The sequence below is a fragment of the Oreochromis aureus genome, linkage group 7 (assembly GCF_013358895.1).
Source record: "Oreochromis aureus strain Israel breed Guangdong linkage group 7, ZZ_aureus, whole genome shotgun sequence".
NCBI lineage: Eukaryota > Metazoa > Chordata > Actinopteri > Cichliformes > Cichlidae > Oreochromis > Oreochromis aureus.
In genome coordinates, this window is record NC_052948.1 from 27,594,714 (window position 1) to 27,609,912 (window position 15,199).

General features: G+C 44.8%; 1 protein-coding gene across 3 annotated transcripts; it reads right to left on the minus strand.

Annotated features, from left to right (window-relative positions):
* Window positions 1–270: 270 nt before the first annotated feature.
* Window positions 271–10,757, minus strand: fer (fer (fps/fes related) tyrosine kinase). 3 transcript variants are annotated; one of them, XM_031741961.2, is made up of 20 exons: window positions 10,676–10,757; window positions 9,135–9,263; window positions 8,280–8,411; window positions 8,019–8,192; window positions 7,651–7,750; window positions 7,382–7,565; window positions 7,137–7,274; window positions 6,946–7,062; window positions 6,566–6,688; window positions 6,289–6,490; window positions 6,049–6,147; window positions 4,620–4,826; window positions 4,064–4,186; window positions 3,919–3,975; window positions 3,722–3,840; window positions 2,237–2,331; window positions 2,039–2,162; window positions 1,736–1,890; window positions 1,476–1,598; window positions 271–1,394 (listed from the first exon to the last, which is right to left on the minus strand). In XM_031741961.2, the coding sequence occupies exons 2-20, from the start codon at window positions 9,201–9,203 to the stop codon at window positions 1,258–1,260; spliced, it is 2,478 nt and encodes an 825-aa protein (XP_031597821.1). In that variant the 5' UTR covers window positions 9,204–9,263; window positions 10,676–10,757; the 3' UTR covers window positions 271–1,257. The 3 variants fall into 3 exon arrangements, with proteins under 3 accessions (XP_031597821.1, XP_031597838.1, XP_031597804.1); XM_031741978.2 differs by lacking the exon at window positions 10,676–10,757 and adding an exon at window positions 10,065–10,356 and having other exon boundaries at window positions 4,620–4,823; XM_031741944.2 differs by lacking the exon at window positions 10,676–10,757 and adding an exon at window positions 10,065–10,355.
* Between the last annotated feature and the right edge of the window lie 4,442 nt (window positions 10,758–15,199).

A 15,199-nucleotide genomic window follows, 5' to 3' on the forward strand; every position in this document is an offset into this window, starting at 1 on the left:
CCTCTTCATCCAGGTTACCTGCAATGTTTTTTAAATCCAGCAGATGTTGCTCTTGAGCAACACATCACCACAGTGTATCAGGCATCATCTACCCATCACTAGGGCTCAGATCTTTACTCCTTAACTCACCTGCTTAAAGTCTGTATAGAGGCATGGCCTCTTTGGCTGATAGGTGAATAGCAACACAGTGGTGTTGCTGTAAATGCTAAACTACACCTCTGGACAGCATTTGTGCTGTTGCAGCATTTTGAATGGACATCAAACACAGGCTTATTTTCATACAGTTTATTTTCATAATAAAGGTACAACAATAATATTTTATAAAGACGATTAGTGTCGGAACTCAGAAAAACTTGTATTTACAGTAACAGTCAGTAGGTGGAGCTCTCAGCTCTGACGTCCAAGAAGTGATGCTTACCAAACACTACTCACAGTTCTTTTAGTGTGAACACATGGCAACCAGAAAATATACAAAGTGCTGGTGATAAAAATCCAAACTGTTTGGTCAAAGAAACTTTCTGGGGAAAAAACCCCAAAAATAACCTTGTGGGCGTGGTCTGTGTGATGAAACTGTGCATCATGCGCTATTAACCAATTAGCAGTGATGTGCAGAGAAACCTGGCCCCCTAAAAATAAAGACGTAAAAATTTTTATTTTTTAGTGTTTTTAGTTTTTGCTGGAACACATTTTTGTTTTGTTTGCGTTGGTGTTTCCAATTAAGTTTAAACTGATTTCAATGACATATGGGGCTCAGTTATGTTTCCTGAGACAACATCGACAACAAGCGGTTTCTGTCTTTTAGATCTTTAAGATTTTAAGATTTTCCACACTAAAAGCTTCTTCAGATTAATGGCAGAAATAAAAAAAATAAATTAAATAAAACAGATTTAGTGTTCAGAGCTGATGGTCAAAGGGAAGGATGTGTGGCCGTTGTAACAGAAGGGGATTTCACATCATTTCAACTAAAAAATAAAAATATTTGAGTTCATTAAAAAAAAAAAGCTTGCACAAACATTTTAGCAGCTTCTGTTTGTTTGTAGTGTTGTTATTGATTCAGTGTTTGTTTACTCTGTTTGTTTATCATTTAGTGTAGATCGATCGATCAATTACTGATTCAGTTTCTTGACTCAAGGCTGGCATCCTTCCTGTAATGCAGTGTTGTGTGTTTTGATCTCGGAGTCTGCGATTGGTGATCTTAGACTTTAAGGGAGTGTCCTCAGATAGGCCACACCCACCACTGTGTCTGTGATAACCTCATCACTTCTTCTTAATAGCGGCAAGGTCACGCTGCAGCTCGGAGAACTTGGGCCGGTCCTCGGGGCTGTACTGCCAGCAGCGCTGCATCACTTTGTACACATCATCAGGGCAACGTTGAGGGCACGCCATCCTGTAACCTAGCAACCAGGAACACATGGTCACCGCATGATGACATCACTGATTGTGTGATGCAGCTGATTGATTATCTGAGCGTTTACCTTTCTCCACCTGCTCTCGAGCCTGCTGATTGGTCATCCCCGGGTAAGGACATACCCCCAGACTGAAGGTCTCCCACAGGAGGATACCGTAACTCCACACATCGCTCTCTGAGCTGTAACGACCTGCAGCGGCCAATCAGAGCACAGCACACAGTCAGCAGCCACTCTGTGCTATGTTCTTATTAATTACTGTCACACACTTAACAGCTTCTTTAAAAATCAACTGGCATCTCAGGTACAGGTGTGTGTGTGTGTGTTACCATAGTTGAGCGCCTCAGGTGCAGTCCATTTTATGGGGATCTGTTTGAGTCCAGAAGAAGAATAAATGCCATCATCCTCCTGACGACTCATCCCAAAATCACTGATCTTCAGCACGCTGTTATCCCCGACAAGACAGTTCCTCGCTGCCAGGTCCCTGAGACACACACACACAGACATGCACGCACACACGATGTTTAAACTCAGAAAATACTTATACTTTGAACTCACTCCAAGTTTGATGGCAAGAACAATTCTCTGCAAAGTTTTGACGGGTTTTATAACCCCGCCGTAACCGTGGTTACCTATGGATGCAGTTTTTGCTCTCCAGGTACGCCATCCCAGCCGCAGCATCAACTGCAAAGCGAAGCAGCTGTTTGGTCTTCAGCTCATCCTTCTTCTTTCTCAGGAATGACAGAAAGTCTCCACCTGGACTCACAAGACACACCTGTTAGAAACCGACCAGTAACAATACAAGTTCACTCAATTTAAGCTTCACCCACCAGGAACGAGCTCCATGACAATGTAGATTGGCTGTCGCTGGGTACAAACACCAATCAGCTTCACAATGTTCGGGTGGTCATACTGCTTCAGGATCCTGCAGCCAATCAGAGAGGAGCAGAATGAGTGTTCAGCCAACCAGAGAGGAGCAGAGTAAGTGTTTAGCCAATCAGAGAGGCCATTTTTTTATATTTCTCACTCTGTGAATGAGTTTCTGAGTTTTATCATCACCTCTTTCTCTGGTTAGAGGTAACTATCCCACGCTCCTCTTTCTGGAACAAACTCCTGGAGGAGCCAGGTCTCTGGGCAGGTGTGGGACACTCACAGTGCCTCTGGGGTCACTGACTGAGGTCAGATCACAGGTCAAAGTGCCCGATCCCCTCAGAGTCTTTGGGTGAGAGCCACAGTAACCTGTAGGTGTTACGGGGGTCATCAGCCTGTTCTAAAAAAAAGTGTTGTTGGAGGTATGGACGGCCACCTCGGTCCCCGAAAGCCAAAGGTCACTGATTGCATTGTATCAGCTGATCTAAGACCACGAGTAATACGCTTGGCTGAAAACGAGCAGAGGCGGTGAAGCCTCAGCAGAGTCCTGGCAAACTTAAACAAGGAGAGAGGGATGAACTCTGGGTGGAGCTCTGTTTTGATCCACCTCTTTAATGTCATGTGGAGGTCTGAGACAGAACCAGTGGAGTGGCAGAACTGCATGACAGATCCTTTCTTTAACACAAGGACCAAAGCTGTGATCAGGTTTCACCCTGCTCAGCCTCCCTTATGGAGAAGAGGTGCAATGCAGTTTTCGCCTTTCTCTGACTGTCCCATCTACAGTTTGAGACGACCCTAATGACCATCACTTCTTGGACGTCAGCGCTGAGAGCTACACCTACTGAGTATTATCCAGTCAGATCCAGGAGGATCTGACTGGATAAGCGCAAGTTGACCTTGGTGTGATGAGCCTTTTTCCAAGTTTTTAAACTCACATATTTCTGTTCCTGAGGCTGATAGATAGGCTGAACTTTTTGAACTTGCTTTATAATTCTCTCTTCTTCTCTTCTGCCACCGTGGATAATGATTTGGGGTTCAGGTTTGGTCACCAAAGTCAAAACCGTGTCCTCAACATTCAGCTCGGACTCAGCGGGTGTAGAAAAGGATTTCCTGTTTTCTGTTTTCCACCTCCAGGGTTTCCACCAGAAGGTGGAAAACTCTGGACCTGTTGCGATGGGAGGAGACTCAGGACTATGGAGAGATTACTGCTCTGGGAATACCGACATTCCAGCAGAAAAGGAGAAAAGGACGTCTGACATCACCCGATTAGATGCTGACATAATAACTCAAGTTTGACATGAAGTAAACAGACATGGTAAAGTAAACAGACATTTGGCTTGTTTCCCAATATGTAGTGTATTAACTGTTTTATTGATTTGCTACTGACTGATTTGTTGATGATGATGATGATGATGATGTTGATGGTGTTTGCATGAAGGGCTCACCTGGCCTCAGACAGAAAGCGGATCTTCAGGTCTGGAGGTAAATCCTCTTTACATGTTTTCACGGCAACCGGTGTTTTGTCTCGCTGCAGAGTCCCTTTGTACACCTCGCCAAAGTTACCCTGTAAAAGATGGCAACAAACCATGGGAAATGAAGGCGGTGAGTGAAGGCTGAGTATAAGGACAGGTAGATGCCTCACCTTCCCCAGCAGGTCCCCCAGCACCACATCCTCATGGTTCAGGATCCACTTCTTGTCCTGCAGAGAAAAAACTCCAGTAAGCACCAAACACCATCACGATAACTAACCTGAATGTACAACTGTATGTGGGTGTAGGAGGGGCTACCTTTACAACGGGGTTTTGCAGCACGACTCCAGATTTCTTGGTAATGACTTGCTTGGTGGTGAAGTGATGCTCAATGAGCTGAGGGATGGTGGTGAAACCCGTCCCCTCAAAGCGGTACTGATTCTACCAGAGAGGGTGAGAGACATTAGCTTAACATATGAGAGAGAGCGAAAGAGAGAGACACACGCAGGGTTACTGTGTGTGTATGTATGTCGGCATAGTGGATGATGAAGAGTGTGTGTGTGTGTGTGTGTGTGTGTGTGTGTGTGTGTGTGTGTGTGTGTGTGTGTGTGTGTGTGTGTGTGTGTACTATCCTGGTGGGGACTTTCTGCACCGTGGGGACCAAAATCCAGGTCCCCTCAGCATCACACTGAAAATGGGGTTTTAGTGTCAGGGATTAGGTTATGTTAGGTTTAGGGTAAGGGGGGTTAGGCATTCATTTTTAATGGTTAGGGTTAGGGGTAAGGGGCTAGGGAAACCATTATGTCAATGGGATGTCCCCACCAGGATAGCAAACCAGACATGTGTGTGTGTGTGTGTGTGTAATCACACGTACATCAGCATACTGGATGATGAAGTGGCGTCTCTGGTCGTCAGAAAACACAGACAGGACGTACTCGCCCGGTTTGCCATGGCTTTCCCTAACAAGAAAGTCTCCCTGTTGCCGTAGTAACTCCTGAGCCTCAATGCGGGGGATGGCGCCGTGGTACCACTCTTGCTCCGCTAGAGGGCGTTCCGATGTGGGGATCACATCAAAGAACTGCTGCAGAGATGCAGAAGAAGAAAAATCTCCAATATAATCTGATCCTTCCACCTCTGATTCAGACCTCCCTCTCGCCCCACCTCCTCCAGCTCTCCTTGGGGGAAACCAAGGCGTTCCCAAACCAGCTGAGACTAACGATCTCTCAGGTGTCCTGGATCTCCTCCCAACTGGAGATTAAACACCTGAGTAAGGATAAGCACAGCATCCACATCCCTACAGCAATCGCTCCATCAGTCATTTTTCCACTGTGTTCTCCCTGAGATACCTAAACTCCTCCACCAAGGACCCTAACCCTCCAATACCTAGAGTGAGAACATAGCCTCACACTTGGAGCTGCTCTTTCTCATTCTCTGGAGAAGCTGAAGGTGACGTATCGTCAGTTGACCTGTGATGCCAGAAACGCCAATGAGAAATACAAAGAGGTCGTGGCCAAAGCCAAGTGCCTGAAATTCACGAGCGCTCCCTTTGTTACCCTGTCTGTATCCATAAAAGTTTTGAACAGCATCAGTAACAAAGGGCATCCCCAGTGAAGTGCAGCACCACCACCACCAAGCCCTCATTGAGGCCGTACAGGAGCTGAATGCCCACAACCACGAGCTAGAAGGCTCTTACTTCCAAAGCACCCTCTACAGGACTGCCCAAGAGACGTAGCTAAATGAGTCCACAAAGCAAAGGTAAACAAGTTGGACAAACTCCTTCCACACCTCAGTTACTGCTTCAGCTAATGCCAGAGTCACACTCTGATTGGCCGCTTCCTGTCAGCTGTATCTGGACTCCCACAGGCTAATGACTCCTCCGTCCTCTGGAGGCTTCCTTCACCTCTGCTGTCCAGGAAAGGCAACATGACAAGTGCAGCTACATAAGCCCATTTTCCATTAGTACCTACTCGGGTTGGCTCGCCACAGCTTGCCACTGTTTTCAGGCTTTTCCATTACAATATAGTACCTGGTGCCAGGTACTTCATGTTCATACAAATTACATCACAGGATGCTCGGTCACATTGCTAATAACGACCTCGTGCACATTAGGTGGTACTCCATTGTAATGGAAAACAAGTCGAGGCAAGTCAAGCTGACCCGAGTAGGTACTAATGGAAAAGGGGATATACAGTCTCAGGTTTTCTGAAGCTCTCCCAGACCAGAGACCTGGTTTTAAATGACTTGTGTCAACAGTGGGTTCAGTGATGTGACATATAAACGGGTTCAGTGTTGGAAAGTCTTACCGAGGTAGAGGAACCCAGCATTGCTTTGGGAGATCGAATCATCCCGGCCAGAGAGTGACGAAGAGTGTCGAATCGAGATCCCCGGTCCTTCACTTTGTCCTGAAAACACACCCCCACACCCCCACACTATAAATCCAGAGCTCTACACTCAGATGTTAAATGTGGAAAAAACGCTTGTGAAAAGGAGTCTCCTTCTGTCAGTTCTAATCAATTAATTAAAACTAGTAATTGAACATTTACAGTCGATCCAACAGAGCGAGTATCGTCCTCGTATGGCAGTGCGGCGGGTGGTGGTGGCGGGGGAGGGGAAGCGGCAGCATCTGCCATCTTGGCGTCGAGCAAGGCCTTCTGGGAGGCAAGGCTTGCCTCTGAGCTGCGCAGCGATTGGACGGCCTGCCGTAGCTCAAGGAGAGAGAGTTTCTGACTGAGCAGCAGGACGCAGCTGAGGGTGAGAGACACAGACAGTCAGAGAGACAGAGAGAGAGAGAAAGCTCTGACTCCACCTCCTCGCACTCACTCGCTCTTCCTCTCCGCGCTCTGCTGACTTGTCTGGATTTTGTTGTCCAGGTCGTCAGCCAACGCCTCCTTGCCCTGCAGATTCTGCTGAGTCAGCTCCAGCTCCTCTGTTGCCGACGACAACCTAAAGACAATTAAAACAAGGGTTAGTAGCCACACCCACATACACACAAAGAGAGTGCTGTAACTCCACTAAGTACACTGCCCCCCATCACACTGACCCTGAAGCCAAACAGGCCAAAGCAGGGAGAGTGGTGTTCAGGACCCCAGGCAGAAATCACAGGGGTCTGCGCTCACCAAAATCAGATACTAACAGGTACAACAAGCTTTTACTTTGGTGGGTTACGGCAAACACTGAAATGAAATTTTGAAAGAGCTCACTTGGCTCTCAAGCTTTCGGCTGTCAGCGTGTTCCACAGAATCTCATTGGGCAGGTTGTCTGTCTCCTCCAAAAGAGACGCGTCAAACTCCACAGTTGCCTCCGGCGTCTCCGGCGACCTAAGAGAGGTAGGAGGGTGATTACCAGTGCAACCCGGACAACGAGGTGTCCTGTCCAACAGGTGTGAGCTCACCTGTAGGCGTCGATGAAGTGCTGATACTCGGCAAGAGGATCGATCTGCTCAACTGCCGCCGCAATCTCCTGATGGACCTTCACGATCTCCTCAGAGAGAAGACTGCTGATCTCACAGTACTCCTCAAGAATACTTTTCCTGCAACAATACACACACAAAAAAGTAGCTCACAGTACTCTTCCAGAACACTTTTACTGCAGTAACAGACAGGTATGAGATAGTGTGACAGTGGTCATGTGACTCACAGGGCAAGTGTCATGTCTTCCTGCATCCTCTGCAGAGCGTCCAGTAGGGCGGGTGCGGCATGACACCGGTGTTCATCCTGCTGCGTCCGGGCGCTGCACACGGCGAGCACGTACTGGTTGTGAAGGTTGTGGAGCTTCCCCATAGCCTTGTCATAACGGTCGCGGGCACGCTCCACCTCACGGCCTTTAATTGGAAGTGAGAGACGGTGGGGGAGGAGTCAGAAGGACAGTGTGACAAAGGGAGCGCTCATTGGATTTCAGGGACTCACCTTTGGCCACAGCCTCTCTGTATTTCTCTTTGGCATTGCTGGCATCACGGCTCAACTGACGATACGTCACCTTCAGCTTATCCAGGTCAGTCCTGGTTACCTAGCAACCATAACCATACCAAGAAGTAATGAATGAATCTTAACCACATGCCTATGAATTTCAATGGTGGATGAAATCATAATGATTGTTTTTTAACTAATTGAAATTATTTTAAAACTGATAAAAACTAAGAGACGTCCTCAGGTGACCTCACTCAGTCCATCATGCTTGTAAAAGCCCTGGCGTGCTTATATTATGCACCAACAGGAAATTAACTTTTAGCTGAGGCTCTGCCTCAGTCTGATGCCCCCCCCCCCCTCCTGCACACCTTGTGGATGTGGCTCTCCAGCTGCTGATGAAGACTTTGGTAGCTCTTCTTCACCTGCTGCTTGTCCCGGATCAGCGTGGCGAGACGGTGCAGCGGCCCCGAGTTCAGATCGTCGGCGTGACTTCTCATTATCCGACCCAACGCCTCTGTCTGACGAATCACCTGCGACCACGACTGGGACACACACACACACACACATACACTCTTAGACTGGTTCACATGCTCTGCCCCTCCCACTGAACCGACAGCTGAGCCGCTCACCTTACTCACAGTGCTGACATAGTCAGCAGTTTCTTGTTTCTCCATCTGCTGTGTCATGCTGAGCAGCAGAGCGGCGTACTCTTTATCACTTTTCACCCGCAGCGTCATGAAGCGCTTCACCGTCTCCAGCAGCTAGAAGGCAGGTAGCAAGAGTGAACCAGACAGGAAGTGAAAGTGAAGAGGAGGAAGCGCAGAATAACACAATAACACAAAAGACAGATGTTTGACACAGAATGTAGATAAAAGATGGACATGGCCACTGTGACACACTGATTTTTTGAGTCTCAACGTTAGCATTTTGGATGAAGCCATGTTATTTCTTTGATTAAGGAAGTGACCATATTTGTCCGAGAGGGCAGATTTACCTAATGCTTAATACTTACTCAGCGCTGTGTGATATCAAATCAAAATCTTCAAATTTCACTCACAAAACTGAAGATCACCTTTCTCAGGCCTGTTAGTACAGTAAGCTCACAGCAGCCATATTAATTAACATAATTAAAAATGTTCCAAAAGGCTCCAACAAACTTTAATATACAAACTTTAAAAAGGTGTTATATAAACATTCACACTCATACAGGTGTTTAAACCAGTAAATTATCTATAGAGACCCCAAATATTGTGCATCAGGCTGTAAACATGTTTATTTCTGCTGCAAGGTTTTAACATGGAAGTCTGTGGGGACTGACTCACTGCTGCCCCTGCTGGACATGAGAGGAACTGTATCCATCTTTAATTACAGTCTGTATAACCAGGGCCCCCCCACAGGTCAGACTGTGAACTACACCCCTCTGATAGTGATCTCCGCAGGTGGAAACATGTTGAGCTCTGTGAGTATTTGAGGCTAAATCAGACCTTTAACTCCCAGTCCTGCAGCTTCAATAATCCCTCGTGGGAATTCCTTAGATCCCGACCGAACCCCATCCTGGATCTCAGTCTTTGTGTTTAACAGCGTGGATTAGCGGACACTGATAGCATGGCCGTCTATGGAGAGAGAGAGAAATACGTGCAGGTTCATAACAAATAGATGATCTGAAACAAACTCTTCAAACCTCGACATCTCCCACAGTCACCTCTAAACCTCTGAACAAACTGAGCAGGAAATATTTACTCTGCTAAAGCCACAGCCTGAAACCTCATAAACCATTTTATAACTCTCTAACAACCCTCTAAAAAACCTTTGAAACCATCAGAAACCAGAAGAGGGTGATTTCACCTCCAGCACAGAAAAACTCCAACTGTCCGTTAACAGAAATGAAACCATCAGGTGTGAAACACTCACTTCTTCCTGCGGCTTTAAACTGATTTAAACTATAAACATTAGCTTCAATCTGTCAAAGCTAACTCCAAAATCTTCCAAGAATTTCCAAAACACGTTCCAAACATATTTCCAACATCTTCACTACTTCCTTCCAGGACGCTTCAAAACTTTTCAGACTTCCTTCAAACTATCTAATCACGTCACAAAACCTTAAAACACATGAAACGGTTTAAATATGGTTTTAAAACACTTTAAGATCTTTAAAAACTGTTTTTAAAAAGTTGTTAAAACGGTTTATGGCACTTTAAGTGTCAAACTATGCTAACGCTAGCCGCTGCTCCCATATAAATTAAAGGGAAACGAGGCTAGCGTGCTAAAAAGATAACGGCAGCTTCCTTTGGAACTGCAGGAAAACTGACTTGCTAACATACTAACAGCTGCTGTTAAACTTTGTTCAGAAGTCTTTAAAACTGAAGCCGAACGGAGAAGTCACACTCAGAGACTCCGTGTCCGCTTCTCCGAACCTTTTCTCCGGGTACGAAGCTCCGATGGAGCGGCGGAGGAGCGCCGGGATACTCGCAGGGGGTTCCCAGTTTTTCCTGCGCTCCTCGGACGCTTTCTGCCGCTTTAACGCACCAGGAAGCGAGTTAATGCGGCAGGAGGCTCGCTGTCCGGTCACCGCGGTCCTCTGTACTCCTCGGCCGGTATCATGTCCTCCAGTTCTTCTGGATTCTCTGCTCCGTTTCCCGGCTTCTCCAGCTGCTGTCCGGCTACCGAGCTAACGGCTAACAGGGAGGGGCTTCCGTGGGAAACGGAAGAAAGGGGGGAGGAGGGGGTCTTATTGTGTGGCTGAAGACGTGAACGTGGAACATGCATGGGACATACGTTGGAGCTGTCTGGACACAGACAGAACATCTGGATCAAACACTCCGATTTCACACACCTGGATTAGACACACCTGGGCATCATTTCTTACCGCTGCACCCTGTGGTGGAAACTATAACTGTACCTGAGCCAGGTAAGCATCTTGGTGACCCGCCAAACTAAACTCAAGCAATAAAACCCATTCAGCTTGTTATGATAGTATTTACTAAACCAGTCTATCAGAAATATCCAGAGCAGCAGGGAGCCTTACCTGTACTGTTACCTCTCACTGTAGCAGGTATTAGCCCTTCGTCACTCCCATTGACTGTAGTCAATGGTCACTCCCCACATCCTTGTTATGAAAATTTTTTTCTCTCTGACGTCATCAAAGCGCTCACATTAAGGTAATCTCCAGCGCACAGAAATACACGTAAACTTTCTGCTTCAGACTCATGCATGCTCATATCAAAGCACCTCCTCCTCCAATCAGAGGTGTTACCAGAGCGCAGGTAATAGAGCTCTATGAAGAACGCACCTGAAAATATGACTAATGTGACATGAGAGAGCTTTTATCTGTGAATTATTGAGTACATGTTTTTATTTTCTGATATATTTCTCATGCAAATGGAGAGTCCTCTTCACACACTAAGGTTAATTATAAAGTTATACAGGGCCCAGTGCTATAACCAATTCTGTTTACATTATAATCCCTTGGGGAGTATCTCCCTTAGGGAGTATCATTAGAAGGCATAACATACCTTTTCCCTGCTATGCAGATGACACCCAGCTGTATCTATTCATGAAGCCAGATAACACACACCAATTAGTTAAAATGCAGGAGAGTCTTAAAGATATAAAGACCTGGATGACCTCTAACCTTGTGCTTTTAAATTCAGATAAAACTGGGATTATTATACCCAGCCCTAAAAATCTTAGAAATATTGTATCTAACTAGATGTTTTTATGTTGTTTTTAACCAGTTGCTTTTCAATGCCAGTTTAAAAGCATATGTAGGACTGCTTTCCTCCATTTCTGCAATACCTCTAAAATTAGAAACACCCTGTCTCAGAGTTACGCTCATTTTTTTTTAAATAGCACCAAATCACAACAACAGTTGTCTCAAGGCACTTTATATTATAAGGTAAAAACCCTACAATAATACATTGTAAACAGAGAAAACCCCAAAAATCATATGACCACCTGTGAGCAAAAGCTTTGGCGACAGTAGGAAGGAAAAATTTCCATTTAACAGGAAGAAACCTTCAGCAGAACCAGGCTCAGGGAGGGGCGGCCATCTGCCACACTGGATGGGTGTGCGCCAGGGCTGGACTGGGACAAAAAATCGGCCCGGGCATTTTGACTAGAGACCGGCCCACCAGGTATTAAAGCCATAAAGCCTTTGAATGAAAACAAACGCTGTTGTGACAGTGATGTACACTGTCTTGTTGGTATATGTATGATTTCTATACATTTTATGTCAGATAAAAACTTTGTTCGCAAGATTCAGATAATTATTTATTAAAAGCTAGATATTTTAAATGAGAATAAGAAAGAAAAGTATTTCCTTGTGCCCCCCTTTCCCTGTTAATGTCCTACCTGGCCCCCTGGCAAAACTTTCCTAGATCCGCCCCTGCACAGTTACCAGCTGTCAGCTACATAAAAAAGGATCCTGGTGTTATTTGTCTCTCAGAAACAGTTCATAACTTCCCTTCAACTCATTCATGTCACCTAAAAGGTAAACCTGTTTCTTCATCACCTGTTCAGCTCTGATGATTCAGTAAGAACATCTCCTGGTTTCATCTTCATGTTTCCCTCTCACCAGATAACCAAACCGATATCATGACCAGCAGCTTTACAGCTGTGGCTCCAGCAAACATCAGCTGATACTAGAAATTAATATTAAATAAATTCTAACAACAGCTGATCAAGCTTAAACGTGCTGCTGTTGTTTAGTGCGACATCTGCTGGTTTCTTCTTTCTGGCGCAAAGTGGGCGATAAATAAACAAGAGAGAAAAGCCGATCAGCTGATCATTGATCAGTTTCATGATTGAAGTAGGAACAGGAGAGGGAGAGGAGAGAATGAGAGAAGAGGAGGCAGCTGTGCAGCGTAAACACACAGAATAACTCCAGCTTTGTGTCTTTGTTTCATTCTAGCTAAAGTACGGGACAAACTGCGTCTCTTCTCAGCTTAATACGAAACGTGTAATATTTTCTCTGAATGAGGGACCGTTCCATTTTTTAAGGAGCCGTTGGCAACTCTACTAACTAACCTTATGAATAAAATTAAGTTCACTATCAGTAACATCATAGCACCCGCCCAGCTGTATACAAACTCTGTCATGCTAGCTAGTACGCAGTACGAGTTATTGTAACTGACAGTAAAAAGTCAGCACAACAAAAATAAACTCCACCTAAACTTGGTTTATATCTGACCCAGACAGACTGCAGGTCATAACTTCTTACCTGAAGTTCAGTTCACCTGACACTCGGACCGCCTCGGGTCTCTCCTCCTCCTGCCTCCCCTCTCCCTCATCCACCTGCTGGCCTCTGTGGAATCTCTGCCATAGCCACCACCAAACAACTGAGTTATTTTTACACATCGGCCAGCATCTGGCGCATCCACCACCTCTCATTGTTCATGCTGTTACAACATAAATAAATAAATAAATAAGTCATCAGCCCACCAGGCAAATGCCCGGTATGCCCGATGGCCAGTCCAGCTATGGTGTGAGCAGATAAAGACAGGAGAAGGACATGCTATGGAAAAGAGCTAGAGATTAATAATTAATATTTAAATGCAGAGAGGTGTACAAACATGTGAGTGAAGAAGAAACTCACTCAGTGCAGTCCCCCAGCAGCCTACACCTATTGCAGCATAACTAAGGGAGGATTAAGGGTCACCTGATCTAGCCCTAACTATATGCTTTATCAAAAGGAAAGTTTTAAGCCCAATATTAAAAATAGGCATAGTGTGTGTCTCCTGAATCCAAACTGGACACTGGTTACATGGAAGAGGGGCCTTGAAAGCTCAAGGCTCTCCCTCCCATTCTACTTCTTAATACTCTAGCTTTCATGGGGTGATACAGTATTATAAGGTCATTAAGCTAAGACATGTATGTGACGAGCAGGATTTTAAATTCTGGATTTAACAGGGAGCCAATCAAGATAAGCCAATATAGAAGAAACATGCTCCCTCTTTCTTATCAGTCTCTCTCTGTCAGTAATCGTGCTGCAGTATTTTGGATCAACTGAGCTTTTCAGAGAGTTTTTAGGACATCCTGATAATAACAAATTACAATACAGTCATAAATACATAAACTACTTTTTCAACATCACTATGAGACAGGATGTGATGCTGAGGATCTAATTTTAGAGATATAGTGCAAATGGAAGAAGACTCGAAGATTTCTCACAGTGTCACTGGAGGCCAAGATAATGCAATGAAGAGTAAGTATATGGTTAGATACCATATTTGTAAGATTGTCAGGCCAGAGTACATTAACCTCAGTTTTACCCGAATTTAGAAGCAGAAAGTTAGCGGCCGTCCAAGTCTTTATGTCTTTATGACATTCCTTCAGTTTAACTAATTGTTTGTGTTATCTGGCTTCATGGATAGATAAAGTTGGGTGTCATCTGCATAGCAGTGAAAATGTATGCTATTCCTTCTAATAATACTGCCTAAGGGCAGCATGTATAATGTAAACAGAATTGGTCCTAGCACTGAACCCTGTGGAACTCCATAATTGACCTTAGTGGGTGAAGAGGACTCTCCATTTACATGTACAAATTGGAGTCTATTAGATAGATATGATACAAACCACTGCAGTGCGGTACCTGTAATACCTACAGCATGTTCTAATCGCTCTAATAGGATATTATGGTCAACAGTATCGAAGCGCTGCACTGAGGTCTAGCAGGACAAGCACAGAGATGAGTCCACTGTCAGAGGCCATAAGAAGATCATTTGTAACCTTCACTAAAGCTGTTTCTGTGCTGTGATGAGCTCTGAAACCTGACTGAAACGCTTCCAAATAAATCATTCCTCTGCAGATGATCTGTTAGCTGTTTGACAACTACTCTTTCAAAAACTTTTAAGATAAAAGTAAGGTTGGAGATCAACTAATAGCTTTTTAAATAATAGTTTAACTACTGCTAAGTTGAAGGCCTGTGGTACATAGTCGATTATTAGAGATAGGTTGATCATATTTACGCTTGAAGCATTAATTAATGGTAGAATTTCTTTGAGCAGTCTTGTAGGAATGGGGTCTAAAAGACACGTTGATGGTTTGGAGGAAGTAATTACTGAAGTTACCTCAGAAAGATCAATTGTGGAAAAAGACTCTAAATGAATATCAATGGTACTGAAAGTAGCTGTAGATAAAGTTACATCTGTTAGATGATTATGAGTAATTTTTTCTCTAATGGTTAAAATTTTATTTGTGAAGAAGTTCATGAAGTCATTACTAGTTAACGTTAAAGGGATTGTTGGCTCAGTAGAGCTCTGACTTTTTGTCAGCCTGGCTACAGTGCTGAAGAGAAACCTGGGGTTGTTCTTATTTTCTTCAATCAGTGATGAATAGAAAGATGTTCTAGCTTTGCTGATGGCTTTCTTACTAAGCAGCACACTATTTTTCCAGGCTACATGATGATTTCTAAATTAGTGACATGCCTTTTCCTCTCCAGCTTACGAGTTATTTGCTTCAAGGTGCGCATTTGAAAAGTTATAGGGAGTCAAGTACTTCTGATTTGAGGCTCTGTTTCACAGGAGCTACAGTATCCAGAGTCATACGTTGT

Coding starts and splice junctions, on each gene's coding strand:
- fer (XM_031741961.2), bottom strand. CDS start 9,203: ATGGGGTTCGGTCGGGATCTAAGGAATTCCCACGAGGGATTATTGAAG. Junction 7,751..8,018: donor TGGAGAGCCACATCCACAAG/GTGTGCAGGAGG, acceptor TATGGTTGCTAG/GTAACCAGGACTGACCTGGA. Junction 7,275..7,381: donor GAAGACATGACACTTGCCCT/GTGAGTCACATG, acceptor GTATTGTTGCAG/GAAAAGTATTCTTGAGGAGT.